This window comes from Dendrobates tinctorius, unplaced genomic scaffold, assembly GCF_039654945.1.
Source record: "Dendrobates tinctorius isolate UK_male_01 unplaced genomic scaffold, ASM3965494v1 ptg000040l, whole genome shotgun sequence".
In the NCBI taxonomy this organism is placed as follows: Eukaryota; Metazoa; Chordata; class Amphibia; order Anura; family Dendrobatidae; genus Dendrobates; species Dendrobates tinctorius.
Window position 1 is genome coordinate 22,923,479 of NW_027361708.1, and position 24,711 is coordinate 22,948,189.

Genomic DNA, 24,711 nt, shown 5'->3' on the forward strand with positions numbered 1-24,711 from the left:
CTCAAGGACACTGTTTTCTCCTGGTTCTCCTCCTATCTCTCTGACCGCTCCTTTACTGTATCTTTTGCCAGTTCCTCCTCCTCTCACCTTCCCCTTACTGTTGGGGTTCCTCAAGGATTGGTTCTAGGCCCCCTCCTCTTCTCCTTGTACACTGCCCCTATTGGTCAAACAATCAGTAGATTTGGTTTCCAGTACCATCTCTATGCTGATGACACCCAATTATACGCTTCTTCTCCTGACATCACGCCAGCCTTTCTAGAAAACACCGGCGATTGTCTAAGCGCTGTGTCTAACATCATGTCCTCACTATATCTGAAACTGAACCTGTCAAAGACTGAACTCCTTGTATTTCCTCCCTCTACTAATGTACCTATACCCAACATTGCCATTTCTGTGTGTGGCTCCACTATTACTCCCCAGCAACATGCCCGCTTTCTTGGGGTCATACTTGATTCCGAGCTTTCCTTTGCCCCCCATATTCGATCACGGCTCGCTCTTGTCATCTGCACCTCAAAAACATTTCTAGAATTCAACCTTTTCTTACATTTGAGTCTGCAAAAACTCTTACTGTTTCTCTTATTAATTCTCGTCTCGACTATTGTAACTCTCTTCTAATCGGTCTCCCTCTTACCAAACCCTCCCCTCTCCAATCTGTCTTGAATGCTGCAGCCAGGATCATATTCCTCACCAATCGTTACACAGATGCCTCTACCTTGTGCCAGTCATTACACTGGCTACCCATCCACTCCAGAATTCAGTATAAACTTATTACCCTCACCTACAAAGCCCTCCATGGCTCAGCACCACCCTACATCTCCTCCCTTGTTTCAGTATACCACCCTACCAGCGCCCTCTGTTCTGCTGATGACCTGAGGTTAGCATCCTCAATAATCAGAACCTCCCACTCCCATCTCCAAGACTTTACACGTGCTGCGACAATTCTTTGGAATGCACTTCCCAGGTCAATACGATTAGTCCACAATCCCGACAATTTTAAGCGTGCCCTGAAAATGCATTTATTCAGACTGACCTATCGCCTCAACACATTAAACTAATCTATCCCTGTATGGCACAGCCAAAAGTTTTACCATAACCAGGTTCCCCGCATCATGTTCCCACATGCTTTATGCATCCATTAGCCCTCTGTGTCTGTACTGTTAAATACTTAACATTATGGCTGGTCCATACAATCAGGGCAACTGTTACCACCCACCTTTCGTGTCTATCTCTTTCCTCATAGACTGTAAGCTTGCGAGCAGGGCCCTCATTCCTCTTGGTATTTGTTATAATCTATGTGATTATTGTTATGCTGTAATGTCTATTGTCTGTACAAATCTCCTCCGAAATGTAAAGTGCTGTGGAATATGTCGGCTCTATAGAAATAAAATGTATTATTATTATTAGTACTACGTTTATTATACAACTAGATATGTGCCCGATGCTATTGCATCAAGAGGGCAGTGACATCACAATGGGGGCAGCTTTGTGGCGCTGGGGGTAGCGGGCCACCCACTTCCGTGCAGTCACAACTGGCAGGAAAGATGGTGTTTTGCGGTCTGTGCTGGAGATGGTGTGCGGCGCCACCAGAGGGTGGCCGCACCCAATCTCCAGCACAGGCCTCAAGCCACAGTCTTTCCTGCCAGCTGTGACTGCATGGAGATGGGTGGCAGGCAGTGGCAGGATCCGGCACGTGTAGTCAGGCAGTGGGTCCGGCGGCGGCATCTCTCTCTTTACTCCCCCCTCATTACACCCTCTCATTATACCCCCTTTATTACACCCCTCTCATTATACTCCCTCGTCACACCCCTTTCAGAGCCTCGTGATCGCAGCGGCGGCCTGGATCCGAGCGCCATCGGGATGCAAGCGGCGGCTGGGATACAAGCAGCGGCCGGGATCCCAGCAGCAGTCGGGATCCCAGCTGCGGTCGGGATCGCAGCAGCAGTCGGGATCGCAGCGGCAGCCTGGATCCAAGTGGCAGCTGGGATCCCAGGGGCGGTTGGGATCGCAGCTGTGGCCTGGATCCGAGCGGCAGCTTGGATCCGAGCGGCAGCTGGGATCGCAGCGGTGGACTGGATCCGAGCGGCAGCTGGGATCCGAGCGGCAGCTGGGATCCCAGCGGCGGTTGGGATCACAGAGGTGGCCTGGGTCCAAGCGGCAGCTGAGATTCCAGCGGTGGTTGGGATCGCAGCTGCATCCTGGATCCGGGCGGCATCACTTGGGTGTACCAAAATGGCTGTCAGCATGTCGGCGTACTTCCAGTGCGGCGCAGTGGATTGTGGGATTCGGGGATATCCAGACGGAAGTAGATGACAGACAATTTAAGGCAATTATATATATACAGTATATATATATATATATATATATATATAGATAAGATGCACATAATTTCATTAAAATATTAACATCTTAAAGGGTATATGTCAGTGGGATCATCCCTCCTGAGCTATTCATGTTGGCATGTAGGTCATAGGAAGCTGAATAAAATTATGCCTTGATATTTGTGATCCGATGACTTATTCCTGAGAAATCCACATTTTTCTTATATGTAAATTAACTGTTAAGACCTATGGGCTGGATATAGATCTCTGTGAGAATCTGCCCCCAGAGCTTATTTTAAATAAAAGGGGGCAGAGCTATGTGAAATTATAACTGTCACATTTGCTAGTTCCTTTCAGCTTCATCTTTCATCTTATGGGCAGCCAGTGTACAGCAATACAGCAGTGCTGTAAGAGCTGCAGCTGCTAACTTGTTTGCTATGGGACAGAGTTCAGATCCGGTTTTTACTGTGCTAATTACATGTCTCACACTAGTAACTCCCCCTTTCATTTAAAATAAGCTGTGAAGGAAGGTTCTCATTCAGCTCCGTGTCTTGCCCTGAGCTTTCACAGCTTTGCTGTATTGCAACAATATTGCTACCCTGTCTGCCTGTGAGATGGAAACTGAAGTTGAGAGGAACCAGTCAGGTATAATCACACACAGCTCTGCAGTTATATCAGGAAAGTCACAATGGTAACCCTTTTATTTACAATAATCTCCGGAGGCAGATTCATGAGGGAGATCTGTGTCCGGTCCATAAACACATAATTGGTAGTATATATAAATATATAAAATATATACAGTATATATAATTACTTCTCAAGAGATCCTGAAATAAAAGAGCAAAAAAATAGATCCATTTGATGAGTAGATGAGAACAGATAGATAATAAAGAACACAGAAGAAGAATGAAAAGAGAGAGAAAGAAAGATGGTAGAATGAAAGAGAAAATAAAAAAAAGAAAAAAGAAAAAGATTGATGAAAACGTACTATTTTTTCAAGCTATAGAGATTTAATTTTACACTTCAGTGCCTCTATGTACTCTTGCTAAGGGGATATGGACAAAACTGTTGTAGTGTACCTTTTGAAAAGACTATCCTTCCTCATCCGTATCTCCCACCTATTGTAACATTTTTTTGCTTTCCTCCCCTGCCAGTATTCATATTGTCAGTAAAGATTCACTTTATAGATAACTGTTATTTCTTTGGGTATCTTTATTCCATGCTAGAGTTATTTCTTTTTGATCAGAGCACAACATCCTGCTGGCTAAAAACACATCTCGCTTCACACGTAATTAAAGGCAATCTGTCTTCAGGCTTTTGCTATCTCATCTAGAAGTAACTTAATGAAGAGACCCTAATTGCAGCGATGTACCACTTAGTTTACTGGGTGCAGAAGTTGTGACACAATAGGAGTTTTTAGATGTAGCATGTTGCAGAGCTGAGAAAGCTAACCCCACCCACATCACAGCTTTATATATACATTGTCTATTAAGAGTAAGCTACTAATCAGTGCTGGGGGTGTGGTCAGACCAAGGCTTATGTGAGCTACAGTTCAGGCAGTGATAGTCTCTTGGGGAAAAAGCACTCTTTGTATTGAAACAACGGCACACAGCCTAATAAGCGACACATCGATGAAATCAGTGTCTCAGTCTCTACGTTATGCTGTCCTCGGAATGCTGTCAGATTCCCTGTAAACTTGTTAGGTCTGTGGGTGCCTGTTGGTCTTCTAATACTTACCGTTCGTCACCTGCAGCAGCATCCAGGTGTGCTGCAGGTCAGGGACATTCCTGCTCTTCTCTGGTACTTCCTGTCTCCCGCCTTGCTGCTGGATTCCGGTGTGCGCGCGTGCTCCCTGGTTGGCTGAGGATGTGGGGGCATGCGTCTCCTGCATTCTAGGGGCCTGTCGCATGCTGAGTCGGAAGTGCCTCTCCTCCAATAGCGGGTATGTATTGGTGAGTCACCCTCTCAGCTCCAGCAGTCATGGTGCTTGATTCCCCAGGGACTGCCCCTGATGGTCCCTGTATAGGGGTTGGCTCAATAGGTTAGCTCACCCTGGGAGGTTAGCTCACCCACGGCTCTGAGGGTCGACTCTAAGATAACCTTCCGAAAGTGTTACAAAACTTAGTAGAGACAGCCCTGGAATAGGTTAAATAGTAGGGTTATATGTTGTTGCTGCTACTTCAAAAATATCCACCAAAATCAATTTCCTCAGTCCATCAGTGCAAGTCTGCACAGTACAGAATAGTTTGGTATAAATTGGTCAAATCCTGTCTTGAACAAATCATGCCACCTTAGTTGAATCTCCATGGTTGCCTAAATATATATTTTTCAATATCCTGTACTATCCAATTACCTGCTTTCTGCCATTCCCCTTTAGCAAAAACCTCTTTTGAGGTCTCACTCCAACTTTTCCCTCTAAGATACCTTGCCTGTTGTTTAATTTATGTATTAATGAGACCAATCTTTATTTGTTCTTGGTTATTTACCATATTTTCGACAACGATGACCTAACTTCAATAAAAGTTTCATTCACTTTTGGAGAATATTTATTACTCATCTCCTTAAACTGGCACCTGTTTATCTGCAAATATAGAGTTAATTTGCATGTAATTATTGTCACATAGCTGCCTTGTCACTCACCTTACTATAAGTACAGCTACAAGGAGAAAATTAACCTACAGTATGGAAAAAATTTCCAATTTTTCAAGTTTTCCACCTACAAAGAATGGAGAGGTCTAATTTTTATCATAAGTACACTCAACTGTGAGACACAGAATCTTAAAAAAAATCCAGAAAATCACATTGTATGATTTTTACATAATCAATTTTAATTTTATTGAATGAAAAAAATATTTGATGCAATAGAAAAACAGAACTTAGTATTTGGTACAGAAGCCTTTGCTTACAATTATCTAGAGGTCAGACTTTTCCTGCCGTTTCAGATCAAGTTTGCACACACTGCACCAGTGATTTTGGCCCACTCCTCCATACAGATCTCCAGATCTTTTAGGCTTTCGGGACTGTTGCAGGGCAACATTGGGTTTCAGCCCCCTGGAGACTGGCTAGGCCACTCCATGGCCTTGAAATGATTCTTACTAAGCCACTTGTAACAACCCTGCCAGCATTACTGCATGGCCTCTCATCCCCCACACACCAACTTACTCACTACTCCAGGCCATGCTGTGACTTCTGTCTGCTGTCAGCTCCATGCTGAATGCCTCTTGCTTCCTTCATTCTTCCTGGCTGTGTGCATACGGGGCATCACCAGAACTCTCTGGTTCTTATAGAATCAGGGTGCGCCTGTCTAATGTGTCCCTGGCCAATTGCCAAGAGGCCTCTAGTATTTAGGGCAGCTCAACCAGGTGCTAGCTGCCTGTGCAATGTGTTAGTGCAGTTAGTGTCTTGCTGCTGAGTTGCCAGGTCCTGTCCTGTGTTTCACCTTCTCTGGAGGCTTGATTGCTAGCTTTGCCTTGTACCTGTCTGTCTGCCCTCCAGGAGGCAGAATATCCTGGTCTCTGTGTCTTTGTTCTAGCCTTCTTTTGTGCCTGTCTTGACGTCCTCCAGAAGGCAGAATATCCTGGTCTCTGTGTCTTTGTTCCTGTACCTTGTCTTGTACAGTTACCTTGTCTGAACTCAGGCCTACCTCTGTCTCTCAGTCTCCTTGTCTGTGGCTCTTTTTCCTGCTGTGTCTTTCCTTGTGTCCTCTCCATCTACCTGTGCTCCACACTCCCTTGGTTCTGCCTGTGCTCCACACACCTGCAGTCCTGCATGTTCTCCACACTCCTGCCATTCTGCCTGTGCTCTGCTTCTACTGCTGCAGAACCTCTTGCTGCAAACTGCAGCTCCTCTCTGCAGTCTCCAGTGTGAACAGGTCCAAACCTGTTTCCTCATACCTGTCCATATTTCCATCCTACCTGTATCAGTTACTACACCTCCTGTGTGAACAGGACCCTACCTAATCGATACACCAATCCTTCCTGCTCGTGTCCTTGTGCCTTTCGAGTTAGTTCCTGCCCCTGTGTCCCAGCCGTGCTCACCTGCCAGTGTCTCAGCCAAGCCCACCTGCCAGTGTCTCAGCTGTGCCCATCTGCCAGTGTCTCAGCCATGCCCTCCTGCCAGTGTCTCAGTCATGCCTGGCTGCCAGTGTCTCAGCCATGCCCACCCACCAGTGTCTCAGCCATGCCCATCTGTCAGTGTCTCAGCCATGCCCACCTGCCAGTGTCTCAGCCATGCCCACCTGCTAGTGTTTCAGCCGTGCCCACCTGCCAGTGTCTCAGCTGTGCCTGGCTGCCAGTGTCTCAGCCATGCCTTCCTGCCTGTGTCTGAGCTGTGCCTGCCTGCCTGTTTCTCAGCCGTGCTCATCTGCCAGTTGTGCCTGCCGCTCACACCTGTCCTAGTGTTCCGTCTTCCCGACTGGGATCATCAGCAACAGCCAGACACCACCATGGAGTGGTACCTGGCAGCTACCTGCTGCACAAGCCTGACATCACCATCAGAGGCTCCAGTGAAGACCAAGGTAGCTGTCCTAGTCACACCCCTTCCAGAGTAGTCTGGTTTGTGGCACAGTGGGGCCACAACCCCCTTGCTCACGCCCACCAGTCAGGGCGTGAGTGTGACACCACTCCTTAGTTGTCCTGGCTGTGTGCTACAGGTGATTGTCATGCTGGAAGACCCAGTCATGACCCATCTTCAAAGTTCTTGCTGAGGGAAAGAGATTGTTGGCCAAAATCCCAAAATACATGACCCCATGCATCCTCCCTTTTTATATAGTGCAATCATAGTGTTCCCTTTGCAGAAAAGTACCATCAAAGTATTATGTTTCCCCCACCATGCTTCAAGAATGGGATGCTGTTCTTGCGGTTATACTCATCCTTCTTCTTCCTCCTAACATGGCAAATTGAGTTGATACCAAAAAGTTCTATTTTAGTCTCATCTGACCACATGACCTTCTCCCATTCCTTCTTAGATCATCTAGATGGTCATTACCAAACTAGACATGTGCTGGCTTGAGCAGGGGATCCTTGTGTGCCCTGCAGGATTTTAATACATGATGGTGCAGTGTTACTAATGGTAGTGTTTGAGATTGTGGTCCCAGTTTTCTTCAAGTCATTGACCAGGTCCTCCCATGTAGTTCTGGGCTGATTACTGATCTTTCTCAGAATCCTTGTAACTGCATGAGGCAAATTTTTGCATGGAACCCCTGACTGAGGAAGATTGACAGTCACAATGTGTTTCTTCCATTTTCTAATAATTGTGCCAACAATTATTGTCTTTTCACCAAACTGATTGCCTTGTGCAGGTCTACAATTTTATCCCTGGTGTCATTAGACAGCTCTAGGGTCTTGGTCATGGTGGAGAGGTTTGGAGTGTGATTGATTATGTGTACAGGTGACTTCTATACAGGTAACGAGTTCAAACAGGTACAAGCAGTATAGGTAATGAGTCTAGAGTAGGAGGCCTTCTAAAAGAAAAACGAGCAGGTCTGTGAGAGCCGGAATTGTTGCTGGTTGGTAGGTGGTCAAATACTTATTTAATGCAATAAAATGCTATTAAATTATTTTAAAAACATGCAATGTGATTTTCTGTTTTTTATTTTTAGATTCTATCTCTCAGTTAAAGTGTACCTATGATACAAAATTACAGATCTTCATTCAGTTAGGTGGGAAAACTTTCAAAATCGGCAAGGTATCAAATACTTATTTTCCCCACTGCATTTTCCCCAGGATTCACCAGCTTTCAGCCATGGAGGTGAGCATGGATTGGCCACAGTCACCGCTGTCAGCACCGCTCACTATACTTGTAATGCTGACTATAAGTATACCCCAGCTCTTTGTGTGACAGGTCTCTGTGCACATACTCCCTGTAGAGCAGGAAATGTTAAACTTATTTTCTCTCATAAGGGAGGTGTGCAGAGTGGCTATTTTTACCACTAAGAGTTTAAAGCAAACCTGTCAGCAGTTTTAGCCGATATAAGATATGACCACTGCCTTTCAGGGCTTATCAACATCATTCTATAACACTTTAGATAAGCCCCCCGGTCGGACCTGAAAGACAAGAAAAATAAGTTTATTCTACTAACCCGGGGGGTGGTCCGGGCCGATGGGTGTTGCAAGTCCGGTGCCTCACATCTTCTTGCGCTGCCACCCCCAGGTGAGTATAATAAATCTAGTTTTTCTTATCGTTCAGGTTAGACCGGGGGCTTATCTACAGCATTATAGAATGCTGTAGCTAAGCCCTGAAAGGCACTGGCCATATCTTATATTGGCCAAAACTGCTGACAGGTTCGCTTTAAACTCTACATAACATCAGAGACAATTTTGGTCTACAACCCCCAGTGCCCTTCCTCCTACCTGCCCTGCCCTCCTCCACCAAAACCAACTTCTCCACCATTACAGAAGATTGACTCTCCACTCTACTCTCAAGATCACATCTCACTACCTGTGCACTGAACACAATCCCATCCCACTTCATCCCAAACCTCACCACAGTCTTCATCCCAACCCTAACCCATCTCTTCAACCTATCACTAACAACTGGTGTTTTCCCCTCAAGCTTTAAACATGCCTCAATCACACCTATCCTCAAAAAGCCTTCTCTTGACCCATCCTCTGTATCTAGCTATCGCCCTATATCACTTCTCCCCTATGCCTCAAAACTACTGGAACAACACGTCCATCTTGAACTATCCTCCCACCTCTCTTCTTGCTCCCTCCTTGACCACTTGCAATCTGGCTTCTGGCCACACCACTCCACTGAAACTGCCCTAACTAAGGTCACCAATGACCTACTAGCCGCCAAGGCCAAGCGACACTACTCTGTCCTCCTCCTCCTGGACCTTTCCTCTGCCTTTGACACAGTGGACCATTCCCTATTACTACAGACCCTCTCATCTCTTGGTATCACAGACTTGGCCCTATCTTGGATTGTGTCATACCTAGTAGACCGGACATTCAGTGTCTCCCATTCGCACACCACCTCCTCACTGTGACCCCTATCCGTCGGAGTCCCGCAAGGTTCAGTCCTAGGGCCCCTGTTCTTCTCCGTTTACACCTTCGGCCTTGGACAGCTCATAGAATCTCATGGCTTTCAGTATCATCTCTATGCTGATGTCACACAGATCTACATCTCTGGACCAGATATCGCCTCCCTACTAAACAGAATCCCTCAATGTCTGTTCTGTCTGCTATTTCATCCTTCTTCTCTGCTAGATTTCTGAAACTTAATATGGACAAAACAGAATTAATCATCTTTCACCCATCTCACGTGACCCCCCCAACAGACCTATCAATTAAAGTAAGCGGTTGCCCTCTCTCTCCAGTCCCACAAGCTCGCTGCCTTTGGGTTATCCTTGACACTGATCTCTCTTTCAAACCACATATCCAAGCCCTTTCCGCTTCCTGCCGACTTCAACTCAAAAATATTTCAAGGATCCATACATTCCTCAACCAAGAATCTGAAAAAACCCTAGTCCATGCCCTCATCATCTCCCACCTTGACTAATGCAACCTCCTGCTCTGTGGCCTCCCCTCTAGCACTCTCGCACCCCTTCAATATATTCTTAACTCTGCTGCCTTACTAATCCACCTGTCCCCCCGCTATTCCCCGGCCTCTCCTCTCTGTCAATCCCTGCACTGGCTCCCCATTACCCAAAGACTCCAGGTCAAAACCCTAACCATGACATACAAAGCCATCCACAACCTGAGTCCTCCATACATCTGTGACCTAGTCTCCCGTTACTTACCCGCACGAAACCTCCGATCCTCACAAGATCTCCTTCTGTACTCCCCTCTTATCTCCTCTTCCCACAATCGCATACAAGATTTCTCCCACGCATCCCCTCTACTCTGGAACTCTCTACCACAACATGTCAGACTTTTGCCTACCATGGAAACCTTCAAAAAGAACTGGAAGACCTACCTCTTCCGACAAGCCTACAACTTGCAGTAACCACCGATCCACCATACCGCTGCACGATCAGCTCTACCCTCGCCTACTGTATCCTCACCCATCCCGTTGTAGATTGTGAGCCCTCACGGGCAGGGTCCTCTCTCATCCTGTACCAGTCATGACTTGTATGGTTTAAGATTACTGTACTTGTATGTATTATGTATACCCATCCTCACATGTAAAGCGCCATGGAATAAATGGCGCTATAATAATAAATAATAATAATAATAACTCTGAGTGGTGACAATAGCCACTCTGCACACCTCCCTTATGGGAGAAAATAAGTTCATTTCCTCCTGGTAGCTGCGCTTTCAGTAATGTTGCTGGGCAGCATTGTGACTGCTTTTACCTACAGATTAATTACATATTTGAGGGTAAGTAGTTTTCTCTGAAGTGATATTTTCCTTTCTAGCATCAATCTCCTAATCTTTGCATATGCTATTGTTCCCATTTTGTGGAAGAAAAATCCAAAATAATACGATGGGAATAACTAAGTGCACAAAGTTGGACTGGGCTGCCAAAGGCCCACTAGTAACATCAACTTCAGGGACCCACTGTTTAGCTACAGTTAAATGTGATATTATCATCATTCGCAAACGTACAGTATATAGCAATGAACTGGATAGATTATTAAATAATTAAAATGCTGCTTTTGTCTGAACATAGTGAATCAAGTATATTTTGCCAAGTAGTGCTCATAAAAGGGTTGGTGGCCTAATACTGTAGAGTGGATTCTCCTTTTCTTGTGTGGGCTAGTACGAGCCTGTAAGTGCCCCATCTGTTAGGTTAGGATGGACCAAACTTTTCCCTTGTCTTAGGCAATTTTAGACATTGAACAGCCACAAGTCTGTATGAGTGGGGATACAAAACATATAAACCACATAGCATAAGCTACATTATAACATATGCATGGTTATGGCATTTGTAGAAATAAAGGTTGTTGTTCCAGCTCCTTAAAAATTAATCCTTTATTGAAAAATGATTAAAACATAGTGTTTCAGGCAAAAATCCTCATAATATAGTGGAAGTGGACAGAGCACTGACGGTTTAGCTATGAGTTTCAATCTTAGAGATCTTTTTCACAGCTCCATGATAATAAGGCAACTTAGATAATCAGGTGCTATCTCAACTGCACAGGGACTTGTGGCAACCAACACCAACACCAGCATGCAACAATACTCAAAAAGGTTGACATTGATGGCCTACACATCCAACACCCCCACTGATCAGCTGTTTCCTGTGCCAACAGCAGGCGGAAATTTCTATTTGCAATGGTAAAGTGGTGGCAGCAGGGTGCTGTCCCTATATGCAGCACCCAGCCTTGGACACTACTTTTGACAGAGCTTTGCTGTGCAACTCCACAACTTAGCACTTAGCAGGAACATGGATAGGCCATCAAAGTTCTAGACACCCACTTAACAGTCCAGAACATGACATTGGGGTTCTCGTGACTTAATCCCTTAATTTTTACAAGAGATGACAGATCCATTTTTAAACCTCTTACAAGAATAATAGAGGAACAGCACAACATAGAACTCTGAGAATAATGTTCCCGAATTGTTATTGACTTACAACTTGAATAGAGAAGTGTGAAGTGCTTATTATGGTGACAGGTTCCCTCTAAGTAGACAGATCTTCTTTATATAGACACTCAAGACAATAAGTCTAATCTATATTTTATCTACATTAGTGCTGCTTTTATTTCATAATTACGATGTACGTCTATGGAAACACTTCTTCATCAGAATGAATTTCTTCATGTTTCTTGTGGGATTGTATTGATGCACTATGCTCTATAATGAAGGCATGTGTCCAGATTTCCATACACTTCAAATAAATGAGATTTCATTGAAAATGAAATAAATAGGTTATTTTGACACTTGCATTTTATAATAGTGCACAGGAGCTTATGATTTTAGATAAGACACTTGACTGCCTCCAGATCAGCCACATTTTAATAAATTAGAGCAAGAAATTATGATCCGCATGGAAGAAACAGTTTATTAGAACTTGACAAATGCACATTAGGTAAAACACACTTTATTTGAGAATTTCTGACTTGTCTCAGAAAAGCGTCAAGTATAAGGGAATACAAGACTCCCTGCGTGCCACTAATATAATGAAACAAAGTGCTTTGACTGATGGGAACATTACATTATTATAGAAATCTTCTCTGAAAGATTAAATCGACTTCTAATTATTCAATCCACTTAAGACTATACTTGAGATAGTTCTATCTATTAACCTTCTTGTTTTAGCTATTATCACCATTTTCTGTATTAGATTCTGTAGAGCCTTGATTTACTTGATAAATTAATAAAAAAGTGATTTCTCTTTTTACTTAAAGGAGTTTATGGAAAATCCATGTCCCTGTGCTTTTCTCACCTTTCTCAGGTCCAGCACTGAGTCTCCACATCCAGTGTCTGTTATTGCCTGCTGTGCTGACATCACATCAGCAGTAGAGAGGGGTGAATATTGTTGGCTCCCTCCTTATTCGGCAAGCTACAGCGCTTACCAAATAGCTGCATCAAGAACCTGGATAACTGGAGCTCTCCCGATAATCAGCTGTTCAGCACCGCACCTGCATGTGTTGTGGCTGTGTGACAATGAAAACACATGCATGGAGAGCCTGATTGTTGGGCTCTCCATGCATGTGTTGTGACTGTCACACAGCCTCGACAGTTGCAGCTGCAGCGCCTATCAGCTAATTATAGCGAGAACTCCAGTTATCCGGGTCCCCATTGCAGCTGTTCGGTAAGCGCTAAAGCTTGCCGAGTAAGGAGGGAGCCGTCAATGTTTACTCATCTCTAGTCAACAGCACTGCAGCCAGTTACTGAGTTCAGTGGCTTTGCCCAAATTGATGGCACAAACCATCTGAGCTCACAGATTGGCTGCAACTGTATTGACCTGAAGTCGGCACTGCAGAAAATAACAGGCACTGGGAGAAGTAGCGCATCTACTTTGATTTATTGTTTAATTTTAAACATAGTACAAATAAGGCTAATTTCACACTAGCGGTTTCTAGCGCTCCGCTTCATGCGCAATAGAAACGCATGCAAAAAACGCATCATGCAAAAATATTTAGGCTGGCATCGAAAACATAGAAGAGGAGCTTGTTTTATTTTAAAACAAACTTCAGCCAAAGAACAGAGCTTTTCGGAAACCAAAGAAACCTATTAAATTGGTGCTTCCTAGCTAAGAAAATAGGGCCTAATTTTTTTTCCCGGAAATACCACCACTCTCTTTAAAAGGATCACTCTGGTTTTGTAACATTTTCCCATTGATCTGATTACCAGACACAGAAAACCACAATACATATCTTTTTCTCTGATCCCTTTTGGCATACATCAAACAAATTTAGTGGTATGAACACGTGCTCTTGGCACCAGAGAATCTTCATAGATTGCAATGTGCGCTATGTTAGGATTCATAAGTGTGCAATCACATGGAGTAACTGCAGACTTGTAGCTTAAGGCCGGGGTCACAGTAGTGTATAGCATACAATGTGATATGGTAATGACACTCAGCTTAAACTCTGCTGCAATTGTGAGCCAAGTGTCAGTGCTCTGTGCTACAATCCTCTCGCTTGAGAAAATCGCAACACAGGTGCGGAGGAGACTGAGAAATTATTTCTCCAGCTCATCCATTGTCGGCAACCACAGCAGCCAGGCTGCACTCAGATGACATCCAGTCCGATGTTTAACACGCATCATAGTCTTGTATGGGTGCGTACGATCCAATTCTCGGATGCAATCCTGTAATTATTTTTCATGCTGAATCAGCAAGAGTAAGTAGCTAATGTCAGATCTGAGCTACCACGTAGAATAACAGTGGCCCGAGTGCAATTCAATAAAACATTGCAAAGCACTCAGCATCTTATAGGCTCGTGAGAGCGAACCCTAAGATAGGAAAACCCTTTTTAATAAGATACACCTACAACATGATGCATTTAGAAAAAAAAATGAACCCAAAATACACACCAAAGGTCAGATTCATCATTTACATTTTTCCCTTTTCTGTCTTGTGGAATTAATTGTCATCTTTTGTGAAAAAATTCCCAAAACAAAATGTTAAACATATATCATAAATTTTGTGCAAAATAAAAGAAGCTATTTTTCCTTTTGACCATTTCTGCATCTATTAAAAACAAAAAGTGACGTGATTTGCAAAAATAGAAAAAAAAAATTGTTAGAATATCTGGCATCATTGTTCGGATTTTGTCCCTGAATCTGATTTGACATATTCAAGCCAATATTCGAATAATATTCATGCCGAATGTATGTCTTAGGCAGAGGTCACACCTGTGAGTGCAATGCAAGAAACTTGCGCGAGTCTCTCACATCAATACCCGACACTGCAGCTGGCGGTTCAGACCAGAGCGTTCAGCTGCATAGAAAGACATGCAGCCGCACACTCCGGTCCCGAGTGCCGGTGGCAGTGCCGTGTATTGATGCGAGAGACTCGTTCGAGTTTCTCACATTGCACTCGCAAGTGTGACCCTGGCCTTATGATCGGTTTCTAACATATTTGGCAATTTCTACTCCCATTGACTCTAATGTTCGACGAATATTGCAAAAAGAATATTCGCCGCCGATCACATTCGGAACCGAATCCGAACAAATTCGCTCATCTCTATCTGGCTTACAGTAAAATCACTCCAAAGGGGACTAGAGTATATTTGCGACTTTTAAAAAAAATTCACATCCAACATCTGTGTGCAGCATTTGTTTGTAATAAAATAGACTATAGAAAGAGCAAAGTGCTATGGCAAATAGCCATATTGTTCACAAGACACATACCCAACAACAGGAGTACAGCCAATGTGAGTTTTGTCTAAGCTTCACCCCGAGGTCCTTGCCTTTTTTAACTGCTTGGTTCATAGTTAGCAATGACTCTCTATCTATAGCTCCTATGTTTATTCGTAGTATGACATAGCACTTGGCAATTTAGCCATCTGATTATTTGTCCTCTAACTTTGGTACACTTGGAGTGTTATTTATGCCTTCCTTTTTTTCAGACAGTTGAATTTTACCATCGATGTATGTATACTAAATTCTTTGCTATCAGTGTTTGAGTCAGTTTTTTCATTGCTCTGGAAATCTACCTGGCTATTTTTATTTACTATTTTGTACTTCCATATACATATTAATTATGTTTTCCCACGAACAAAGTTAATTTTAGTCAACATTTTAATCAGTAGATCTTTGAATAATAATAATTTCTACAATTGGATGTGTTTAAAAAAAGTTTCTGTTCTGAGATAATCTTATAAATGTGCCCCTGCTGTGTACTATGTAAGGCCCTCTTCATACGTTTGTTTTCTGTTGTGTGCATATGTCAGGTTTCTCACACAAACCATGTGTCCGCATGAATAACCTTCAGACATTTCAGCTTTTGTGTGCAGCACAGACAAAATGCGTGCTTCGCACATGCACACTGGTGACACACGAATGACACCTGCGCGTCATCAGCGTGACACATATTAGTACCTGGGAAGAAGCGGTACCTTTCATGCTGTTCCCAGGCACTGGCCAACTACTGAAGGCAGCACTTATCATTATCTCCTGCTCATGCTGAGATCAAAGAACCAGGTAACAGTGATGGGAGTTGTAATCATCAGCTGTGTAACTCCTGTGTAAAATATAGAATTACATAAAAACAGTGTGTGCCATTGTGCAAATTTTCAAAGCTAGCAGAGGGAAAGCCCATGGCTGGGGACTGATGTTAATAATCTGGGACAAGGGACAATACTCCATAAGGTTACCAAGCTATTAATAACAGCTCTCTGTAGTTTGCTTACACTTTCCTAATGATTTTTTGAGGAACCCCAGAAAAAAATGACGTAGGGTCCCTCTATAAATTCAAACCAGCAAAGGCTAAACAGACAGCTGTGGGTTGATATTAACCCTAGAGTGCGGATCAGGGGCCTTTTAGGCCCAAGCGCTTACTTTTTTGCTATTATCTGCAAAATTACTTTAGTCAAAATTTTGAAACTATAGGTATTTCTCAAGTATGTCATTGTTGGTAATATCCAGTTGTTCATATAATTCTTTTGATAGGCATTTTGGTATAACAATGCTCTTTTGGGGAAAACCACATCTGTACAGAACTGGGGTCTTTGAGGTCCCTGCAATTTTTATCATGTACTCAGCAGTGTTTGTATCTCAAGTTACTTTTTTTGTATTCAGGGTTGCTGGTGATGGGGCCACGAGGTGGATCATGCAATGTGAGGATTTCACATGATTTTGGGAGGGAGTGATAAGGCCATGACATCATCTAAGGTTCTTCTGAACACAGTAATGAGATGTTTATCGAGTAATGAGGACAGTATACTGTTATGATTGAGTCACCGTAGGAGGCAAAAATAGAAATGCTAGCTAAGTCCAGAAAACCAGAGAAGTTGGCAGCTATCGGATTGCAGACCCCTGAACCTATCAACACAACTAGCAGTAGCCGTGGGGGGCTCCTACGATGCCCTAGGCCCCTCGATCACAGCCGGAGGACTACATAGCCTAAAGACAGAAAGGGAAATCTAAACTGCCCCAGAGCAGACCCCAAAGCAAAAGGCAGCCCCCCACATATAATGACGGTGAAGCAAGAAGAAAGAACAAAACACAGACAGAAAGATAGACAGAGCAAAGATGGGGCCCACGCTAGCTTAGATAGGAAAGGACAGGAAGGCTGCTGTCTGCAATCCGTGAAAAACCCTATGAAAATAAGAGCCAACTAACTGACAGTAAAAAAGGCCCTGAAGACGCTAGGCTTCAAAAAAGCTATGTCCAGTACTCAGGAATATTCTGAAGACAGAGCAACAGGCAAAAGGAGATTCAGCTCACCCCAGCAGGGAATGGCAGAATCCAGAAAAGCAAGGAAAACAAAAACACTAATGCAAAAAGGCAAAGCAGAAATCTTAGCTTTAGATGAGCAGGAATCAGACTGGTTTCCTAGAAGTCCACAGAGAAATCACCCGCAGGCCAGAAGGGCGTCGGCAGCCTTATATCCAGTCATTAACTCCACTCAGCCAGTCATCATCATCAGCCCCAGGTGTTTGACAATCAGGCTCACTACCTTTCTTCACCAGAAGAGGGAGTTCCTCGGGCCTCAGTAGTGAAGGGGAAAATGAACTCACAACAGTATACACTGTGAGCTAATTGCTGAAGGACCTGTGATTATATGATGTTGGGAGGAAGTCTGACTCATTTTCAGTCTCTTTGTTTCTATAAGAAGTTTGCAAAGGGTAGAGCTTGTGAGCCACAAAAATCCAGAGAATTGTACACCACCTAAAAGAAAGTAGGAGAAAGAAAACTAAAGCGTTGTTTCATTTGTCCAAGAAATTTAGATAGGAAAACTGAGCGATATTGTACCATTTGTGGAGAAAATGTCTGCAAACAACATTCTTCAGAAAAGATAACTTGTGAAAATTGCTTGGAAGACAAATAAAATTGAAAAGAAAAAGTTAGAAAAGACATGTAGCTGCAGCTAGTTTACTCTAGATTTATATTCCTTTGTGTGTTTTTGATATCTTTGTTTGAAATTTGGAAAAAAAAGTTTTTTGGTGTTTTCTGCAAAAAATTATATTTAAAATGTTGGGCATTATTCATATATAATTTTGCAATTTTGAAATATACTTGTAAAAGTTATTTATGTGAGTTTCTCCATATGATTTGCATGTGGGCCTAAAAGGCCCCAGTTACATAAAAGTGTAGATTTGTGATGTTACGCATTCTAGGGTGATTAGCCTGGGAAGGGGTCAGAGATATTGTGCCCCAGGCTGCCAACATCATCTCTCAGCCACCCAAGAAATGGTGCAACCATAAGATGGGCCAAATCTGGCACTTAGCTTAACTCTTCCCACTTGCACTGTGGCAGTGTCAAGTAGGGTAATTGGGTTGGGATTGATTTCACTTTTGTACTGTTAGATGACATCAAGCCCAGGGGTTAGTAAAGACGAGGCTTATATAAGACATCCTCATTACTAACTCCAAGTTATACTCACCTTACACTTATTCCACTGAAGGCTATGTCCCCTGTAAAAGACAGAAAGTAATAAACAACAATAATACAATAATACTCACCTTATGCCTAATCCACTGATGCTCTTGTCCTCTGTAAAAACAAAAATAATAAACAACAACATCCCTCACCTGTCTGAAGTGAAGATAAGCCATACTGTCCCATACCATAGTCCATCTAGGCGATTTCTGGTTTACAACCTGAATGGTGCCATGATGCAATCGTCCAAGCTGAAAACTATTACACAATGAGGAGCTGCAAGTGCAGCTTCAAGGACGAGCTTTGACATCATAGAGGTTACCACTGGTCACTGAAGGTGCATTCCCAGGCTCACTTCACTGTGATCCTGGACGATGAAAATCTCACAGTGCTCGCAGTGATCTAATTGAGGTCAGAGCAGTTCATCCTGCCATTAAAACCGAACTGCGCTGACAGTTTTTCAGGATAAATGGTCACATCATGGCACTGATCATAATAAAAACTAAGAATGAGTGCAACCATGTATAGAATGAGCGGACTTGTGGATGTTTTGGTTTGTGGGTTTGAGCGAACTTTAGTCCAAAGTTCGGTTCGGATACCAGGATGCTACCCGAACTTGAACCTGAACCCAAACCCCCAAAGAAATTGATACTTGTAACTTTCACATCACACCCAATCAGACCATCACAACCAGTATATAAAAAATGGGGGTTGGCCAAGCATCTCCATTTTAGGATTTTATAGTGTAGGAATAGGACGTCAGAGCGGACAGCTCATTCCCCATTAGGATAGCAAAAGGCCTAATCTGATTGTGATCTACTAATTTAGAGCTGAAGCACATTGAAAATTGAAGTGGTAGTCTGTCTGTGAATTGTGCATGATATTGAAGTGAAAGAGAGATGTTGCACTTGAGTCAGTTTGTCTGTGAATTAATTTTTTTTATTCTTCACACTATACAACCATGGAGGGTATTTTAATATCCTTCTGTCCTAATTATCAAGTGATATTTGTCAAAAACATGTGATACCTGCCTTGTGTGTATGTATTTACAGTGGGGAAAATAAGTATTTGATATTCTGCCGACCTAGCATGTTTTCCCACCTACAGGAGAGGTCTGTAATTTTTATTGTAGGTACACTTCAACTGAGAGAGAAATAATCTAAAAATAAAAAATTGTATGATATTTAAATAATTAAATTGCATTTTATTGCATGAAATAAGTATTTGATCACTTACCAACAGCAACAATTCTGGCTCTCACAGACCTGTTAGTATTTCTTTAAGAAGCCCTCCTATTCTGCACTCATTACTTGTATTAATTGCACCTGTTTTAACTTGTTAGCTGTTTAAAAGACAACTGTCCACACACTCAATCAATCCATCAAAATCCAACCTCTTCATCATGGCCAAGACCAAAGCGCTGTCTAAGGACACCAGGGACAATATGATAGACCTGCACTAGGCTGGGATTGGCTACAGGATGATAGACAAGTAACTGAGTGAGAAGGCAACAACTGTTGACACAATTATTAGAAAATGGAAGAAATACAAGATGACTGTCTATTTTCCTTGGTCTGGGGCTTCATGCCAGATCTCACTGGGTGGGGTAAGGATGATTTTGAGAAAGTTCAGGAATCAGCCCAGAACTCCAAAGGAGGACCTGGTCAATGACCTGGAGAGAGCTTAGACCAATGTCTCAAACATTACTATTAGTAATACACATTGCTGTCAGAATCCTGTAGTGGCTTAGCCAGTCTCTAGACCTCAAACTAATTGAAAATCTTTGAGGGAGCTGACAATCAGTATTGCCCATGACAGCTCTGAAACCTGAAAGATCTGGAGAAGACCTGTATGGAGGAGTGGGCCAAAATCCCTGCTGCAATGTGTGCAAACTTGGTCAAAAACTACAGGAAATGTCTGACCTCTGTAATTGTAAACAAAGGTTTCTGTACCAAATATTAAATTCTATTTTTCTAGTGTATCAAATACTAATTTAATCCAATAAATTGCAAATTAATTATGGAAAAATAACACAATGTGATTTTTAATAAAAAATTACAGACCTTTCCATTCTTTGTAGGTGGGAAAAGTTGCAATATCGGCAGTGTAACAAATACTTTTTTTTCCCACTGTGTGTATGTATATATGAGACCTCTTGCACATTAACATGACTGTGCTTTCATTAAATAGCTCAAAAGAGGTATTTTTTCCAGAGCTTTTGCTGTATTGAGATTCAAATTATCCACTCACCTCTAGTCATCAATCATTATAATCATGCCCATTGAATATTAATGATGTGACTATTGTCACTGTCCCTAGCGTACACAGCATATGTTGATTGGTTCATATTTGGCACTACATAGTTAGAGCCAAGAAGCCAATATGAAAACAGCAATATATGTTACGGTAGTTATATTTTCTGTATTTCATTATTTGTATTTAAAGGAAAAGTGTCATCAGGAAATTATCTTTTGTTAAGATCATGTTTTTGTGTTAAATATTTTATATATTTAGCATTGTTTCTTTTTTTATATCATTATCATTTTAGTTTATGTGAAAGTTAAATCTTGCAATATTCACATTTATTACTGTCATGATCCAGGACGGGGTTTCGCTTTGGCCCGTCCTGATCAGACTGGGGGTTAATTGTCCCGCCTCTCTCTGGCAGAGGGCGGCTATTTAATGCTCACTGGACCTAGGTCCGGTGTCAGTTATACTCCTGCCCTCGGCTGAGTTAGTTGACCTTGTGCGTACGTGTGCCTTGTGCCTGATATCTTGCTTGCTTGTTTGGTTTTGATCCGGTTCTGTCCCTGTTACGAGTTCTGCCCCTCTTGTACTGCACTACCTCTCGTGTATGACTCTCTGCTTGTGACCCGACTTCTCTCTTCTCGTCCCCTTGGTACCACGTCGCCCTCTTGTGTATGACCTTTGGCTTTGTCTGACTACCCGTCTGTTTGTCCCTCCTGTGCGTCGTTTGCCCGTACTGTTGTGACCTCCGCTTTGCCTGACTCTGAGTTGTTGTATGGTGTCCTGTCATATCTGAAAGCAGAACGCTAAGCCCTGCCCCCTTGCTGTCACCTGACCTTAGGTCCTGTGCCAGCTTGCTAACTTCAGTGTCCGCAGGTCCCGTGCCTCTTTACTTTCTGGCGCTGACTGGACCCTGACACTAATAGTTTGAAGAACGCATTGTCACCTCTGCTGACCTGCTCCACAGGTATCTTTTAGCACTGTTTCTGTACTCAGGAAATGCGCACTGGCTCTGTGAGCGAGTGTAGTGCGGTGTCTCTGGCAATTACTGTTTAGATTCATACTTCTTGTTCTTTACAGAAAAGTTTTCAAAAATGACTTTATCATCATAATTACAATTACACAGCTGATTTCACTTGATCCACCAATCTCAATAGGCGATGTCACAGCTGACCCTGCTACCCCTAACTTCAGAGTAACTTTTGCACATGCTGATTAAATACTTCATTGCAAAATATAGTTTCTGAGTCAGTCTATTGCTGCCGATGTTGTACGTTCAGATTGCTTGAAAGAACAGGAAGTAAGAGTCTAGAATGGCCCTAGTGGCCAGTGTGGAAATTGCAGGATTTATAGATAATACTTTTAATACAGATCACGATATGAAAAAAAATTACCTTTTTTTTAATAAATGTAACAAAAAAACATATTTTATTTACTGATTTAAACATCAGGATCTAAATTAAATAAGTTACCATGACAATTCTCCTACGCCATATAATGAATAAATATTTGACCATGCATTGTGAAGAAGTGTGACCAAATTTATTGTATTTCTCTTTCAGCGTGTGACTTGATGACCCAGGGGATTTTAGCCTTAGTGACATCTACTGGTTGTGCCTCAGCAAATGCTCTTCAGTCATTAACAGATGCCATGCACATTCCTCATATCTACATACAACGCAACACTGCTGGATCACCAAGAACCGTGTGTGAACTTAACCCTAGTCTGGATGGAGAGGAATACACATTGGCTGCTCGACCACCTGTTCGCCTCAATGATGTCATGTTGAAACTAGTAACAGAACTCCGATGGCAGAAATTCATAGTGTTTTATGACAGTGATTACGGTAAGTAATCAGTTATTTATTTACTTTCTTAAAGAGCGTGAGAAATGTAATGCTGTCGCAATTGATGCCATATATTTTATAGCAATTTTATATGTGTTGATATAATTTACTATATTTGGATTACATTTGGAAAAGTTTACAATTTGCCATGAAATGTAACATGGAGGATACTGTGGTGCCTTAACCCCTTCACGATGAGGTCAACTTCTGTTTTTGCATTTTTGCTTTCTCCTCCCCTGCTTCCCAGAGCTACTTATGTTATTTTTATGTCCTCAAATAGATATGAGGGTTTTCTTTTTTTCTGGTGAGAAGAGTTGAACTTTTGAATGACAATATTCATTTTACCACATAGCGTACTGCAAAACGGGAAAAAAAATGTAAATAGGAGAAATTGTGAACAAAAAGCAATTCTGATATTGATTTTTGGGAATTTTTTAAAATTGTATATTTTGTGGTAAAAATGATCTCACAATATGATTTTCATTAGCAGTACAATTACGGTCCAGTTTTCTTTAAAATTATTTTTGCGGAGTAAAAAAATCAGAAGTTTGCAAAAAAGGTTTGGGCTGTTTCGCCATTTTTTCCAAGACCCGTAATGTTTTAATTTTTTGGTCGATGGAGCTGTGTGATGACTTATTTTTTGCAAGTCAAGACATTGTTTTTATTTATACCATTTTGTGACGGTGACATTTTGATCGCTTATCATAGCATTTTTTGTGGAATTGCAATGTTTGCCAATCGGGTTAATTATTTTCTATAATTCCATAGATCGGACTTTTCTGAATGCCTCAATGCCAATTATATGCATTTATTTTATTTTTTATTATCTTTATTTTTAAATGGGTTATTTGAACTTTAAAGTTTTTGTTATTTTTCATATTTTTCAAAACATTATTTTTACTTTATACTGTTCTTTTCAGTGCACTTTGGGTACTTGTAGCTAGGATCAACTGATCATTTGGGCTATGTACAGCAATGCCTGAAAAAGGAAGGGAAAGTAGTACATCCAAGTACGGGAACTCCAAAGTATATGACAAAATGTAATTTTTTTATTAGTTCATGACATGTACACAAAACAGCAGAAAAGACATAAAAACATTTAAAAAGCAAAAAATGCAATCATGTCACAATCATGAGGGACTGATATAGCGACTCACCCACAACAAAAAACCCATATTGCAGCATTAATATATGAATAAATATCAAACAGACCACCTCAAATGTATTAATTATAGCAGACAATATGCATGAGACAAAGTGACCATAAATAGATGCAGAGGCCTTGATATACCAGGCAACAAAAAAACGCTATTCACAGCACCATGTAGGAAAAAAAGGAGGCTAAAAGTATGCAGATAAAGCTCTAAATAACAAATCCACAGATGAAGTGTGCACGAGTAGCCCAAAATGTCAAATACCTGACTGTAGGAATAGAGGTCTGATAGCCTCTAAACTGGCAAGTGACTGGTATATCAAGGCCTCCACATCTATTTATGGTCACTTTGTCTCATGCATATTGTCTGCTATAATTAATGCATTTGAGGTGGTCTGTTTGATATTTATTATTAATGCTGCAATATGGGGTTTTTGTTGTGGGAGAGTCACTATATCAGTACCTCATGATTGTGACATGATTGCATTTTTTGCTTTTTAAATATTTTTATGTCTTTTCTGCTGTCTTGTGTATATGTCATGAACTAATAAAAAAATTACATTTTGTCATATACTTTGGAGTTCCCATACTTGGATGCACTACTTTCCCTTAGTTTTTCATTCATTTTTTGAGTATATCTTTGGTGAACCCTTGAACTTTTATCAATTTGGCTGTGCCCTTTGCCCACTCACATGTACAGCAATGCCACAGCATCATTGTGTATAGCAGAAATCGTGGTCTACTTTGCAGCCCAGCCACCACATGCTGGATTTCAAGGAAGCTCCATAGTGACAAGCACAGTGGTCTTCAACATGCCCCCTGCTGTCATAGCAACTCATTGACAATCCACGATCACGCCACATGCACACTGTTGGGGGAATGGAATGACACATCTCCATGTCGGCATGTGTTAAATGGCACTGTCAGAGATTGACAGGTGCATTTAATAGGTTAACAACTGCGGGCAGAGCTCCACTCCACTCATGATTGTTAGAGGCAGGACCTGGCTCTAATACCCAGCAATTATCTGCTGAGTCTGGAGCGAGCTCACTCCGTGAACCCACTCCATATACCTGCTGCTGACTTGCATCGTACATGTATGATGCATGTTGTGAAGCAGTTAAAGGGAACCTGTCACTTGAAAAATGCTATTAACCAACAAATAGGGGGCTAATCTGTAGGTCAATAGCTTTTTGAACCTTTCTGG

At 42.2% G+C, this 24,711-nt stretch overlaps 1 protein-coding gene across 4 annotated transcripts in view; it reads left to right on the forward strand.

Annotated features, from left to right (window-relative positions):
- Positions 1–24,711, forward strand: part of GRID1 (glutamate ionotropic receptor delta type subunit 1) — a 1,795,826-nt gene that overhangs the window by 449,477 nt on the left and 1,321,638 nt on the right. For all 4 annotated transcript variants that reach the window (XM_073574878.1, XM_073574877.1, XM_073574874.1 and 1 more), the window contains exon 3: positions 22,067–22,351. In XM_073574878.1, the coding sequence (XP_073430979.1) occupies positions 22,067–22,351 (285 nt within the window). The remainder of the gene's footprint in view (positions 1–22,066; positions 22,352–24,711) is intronic.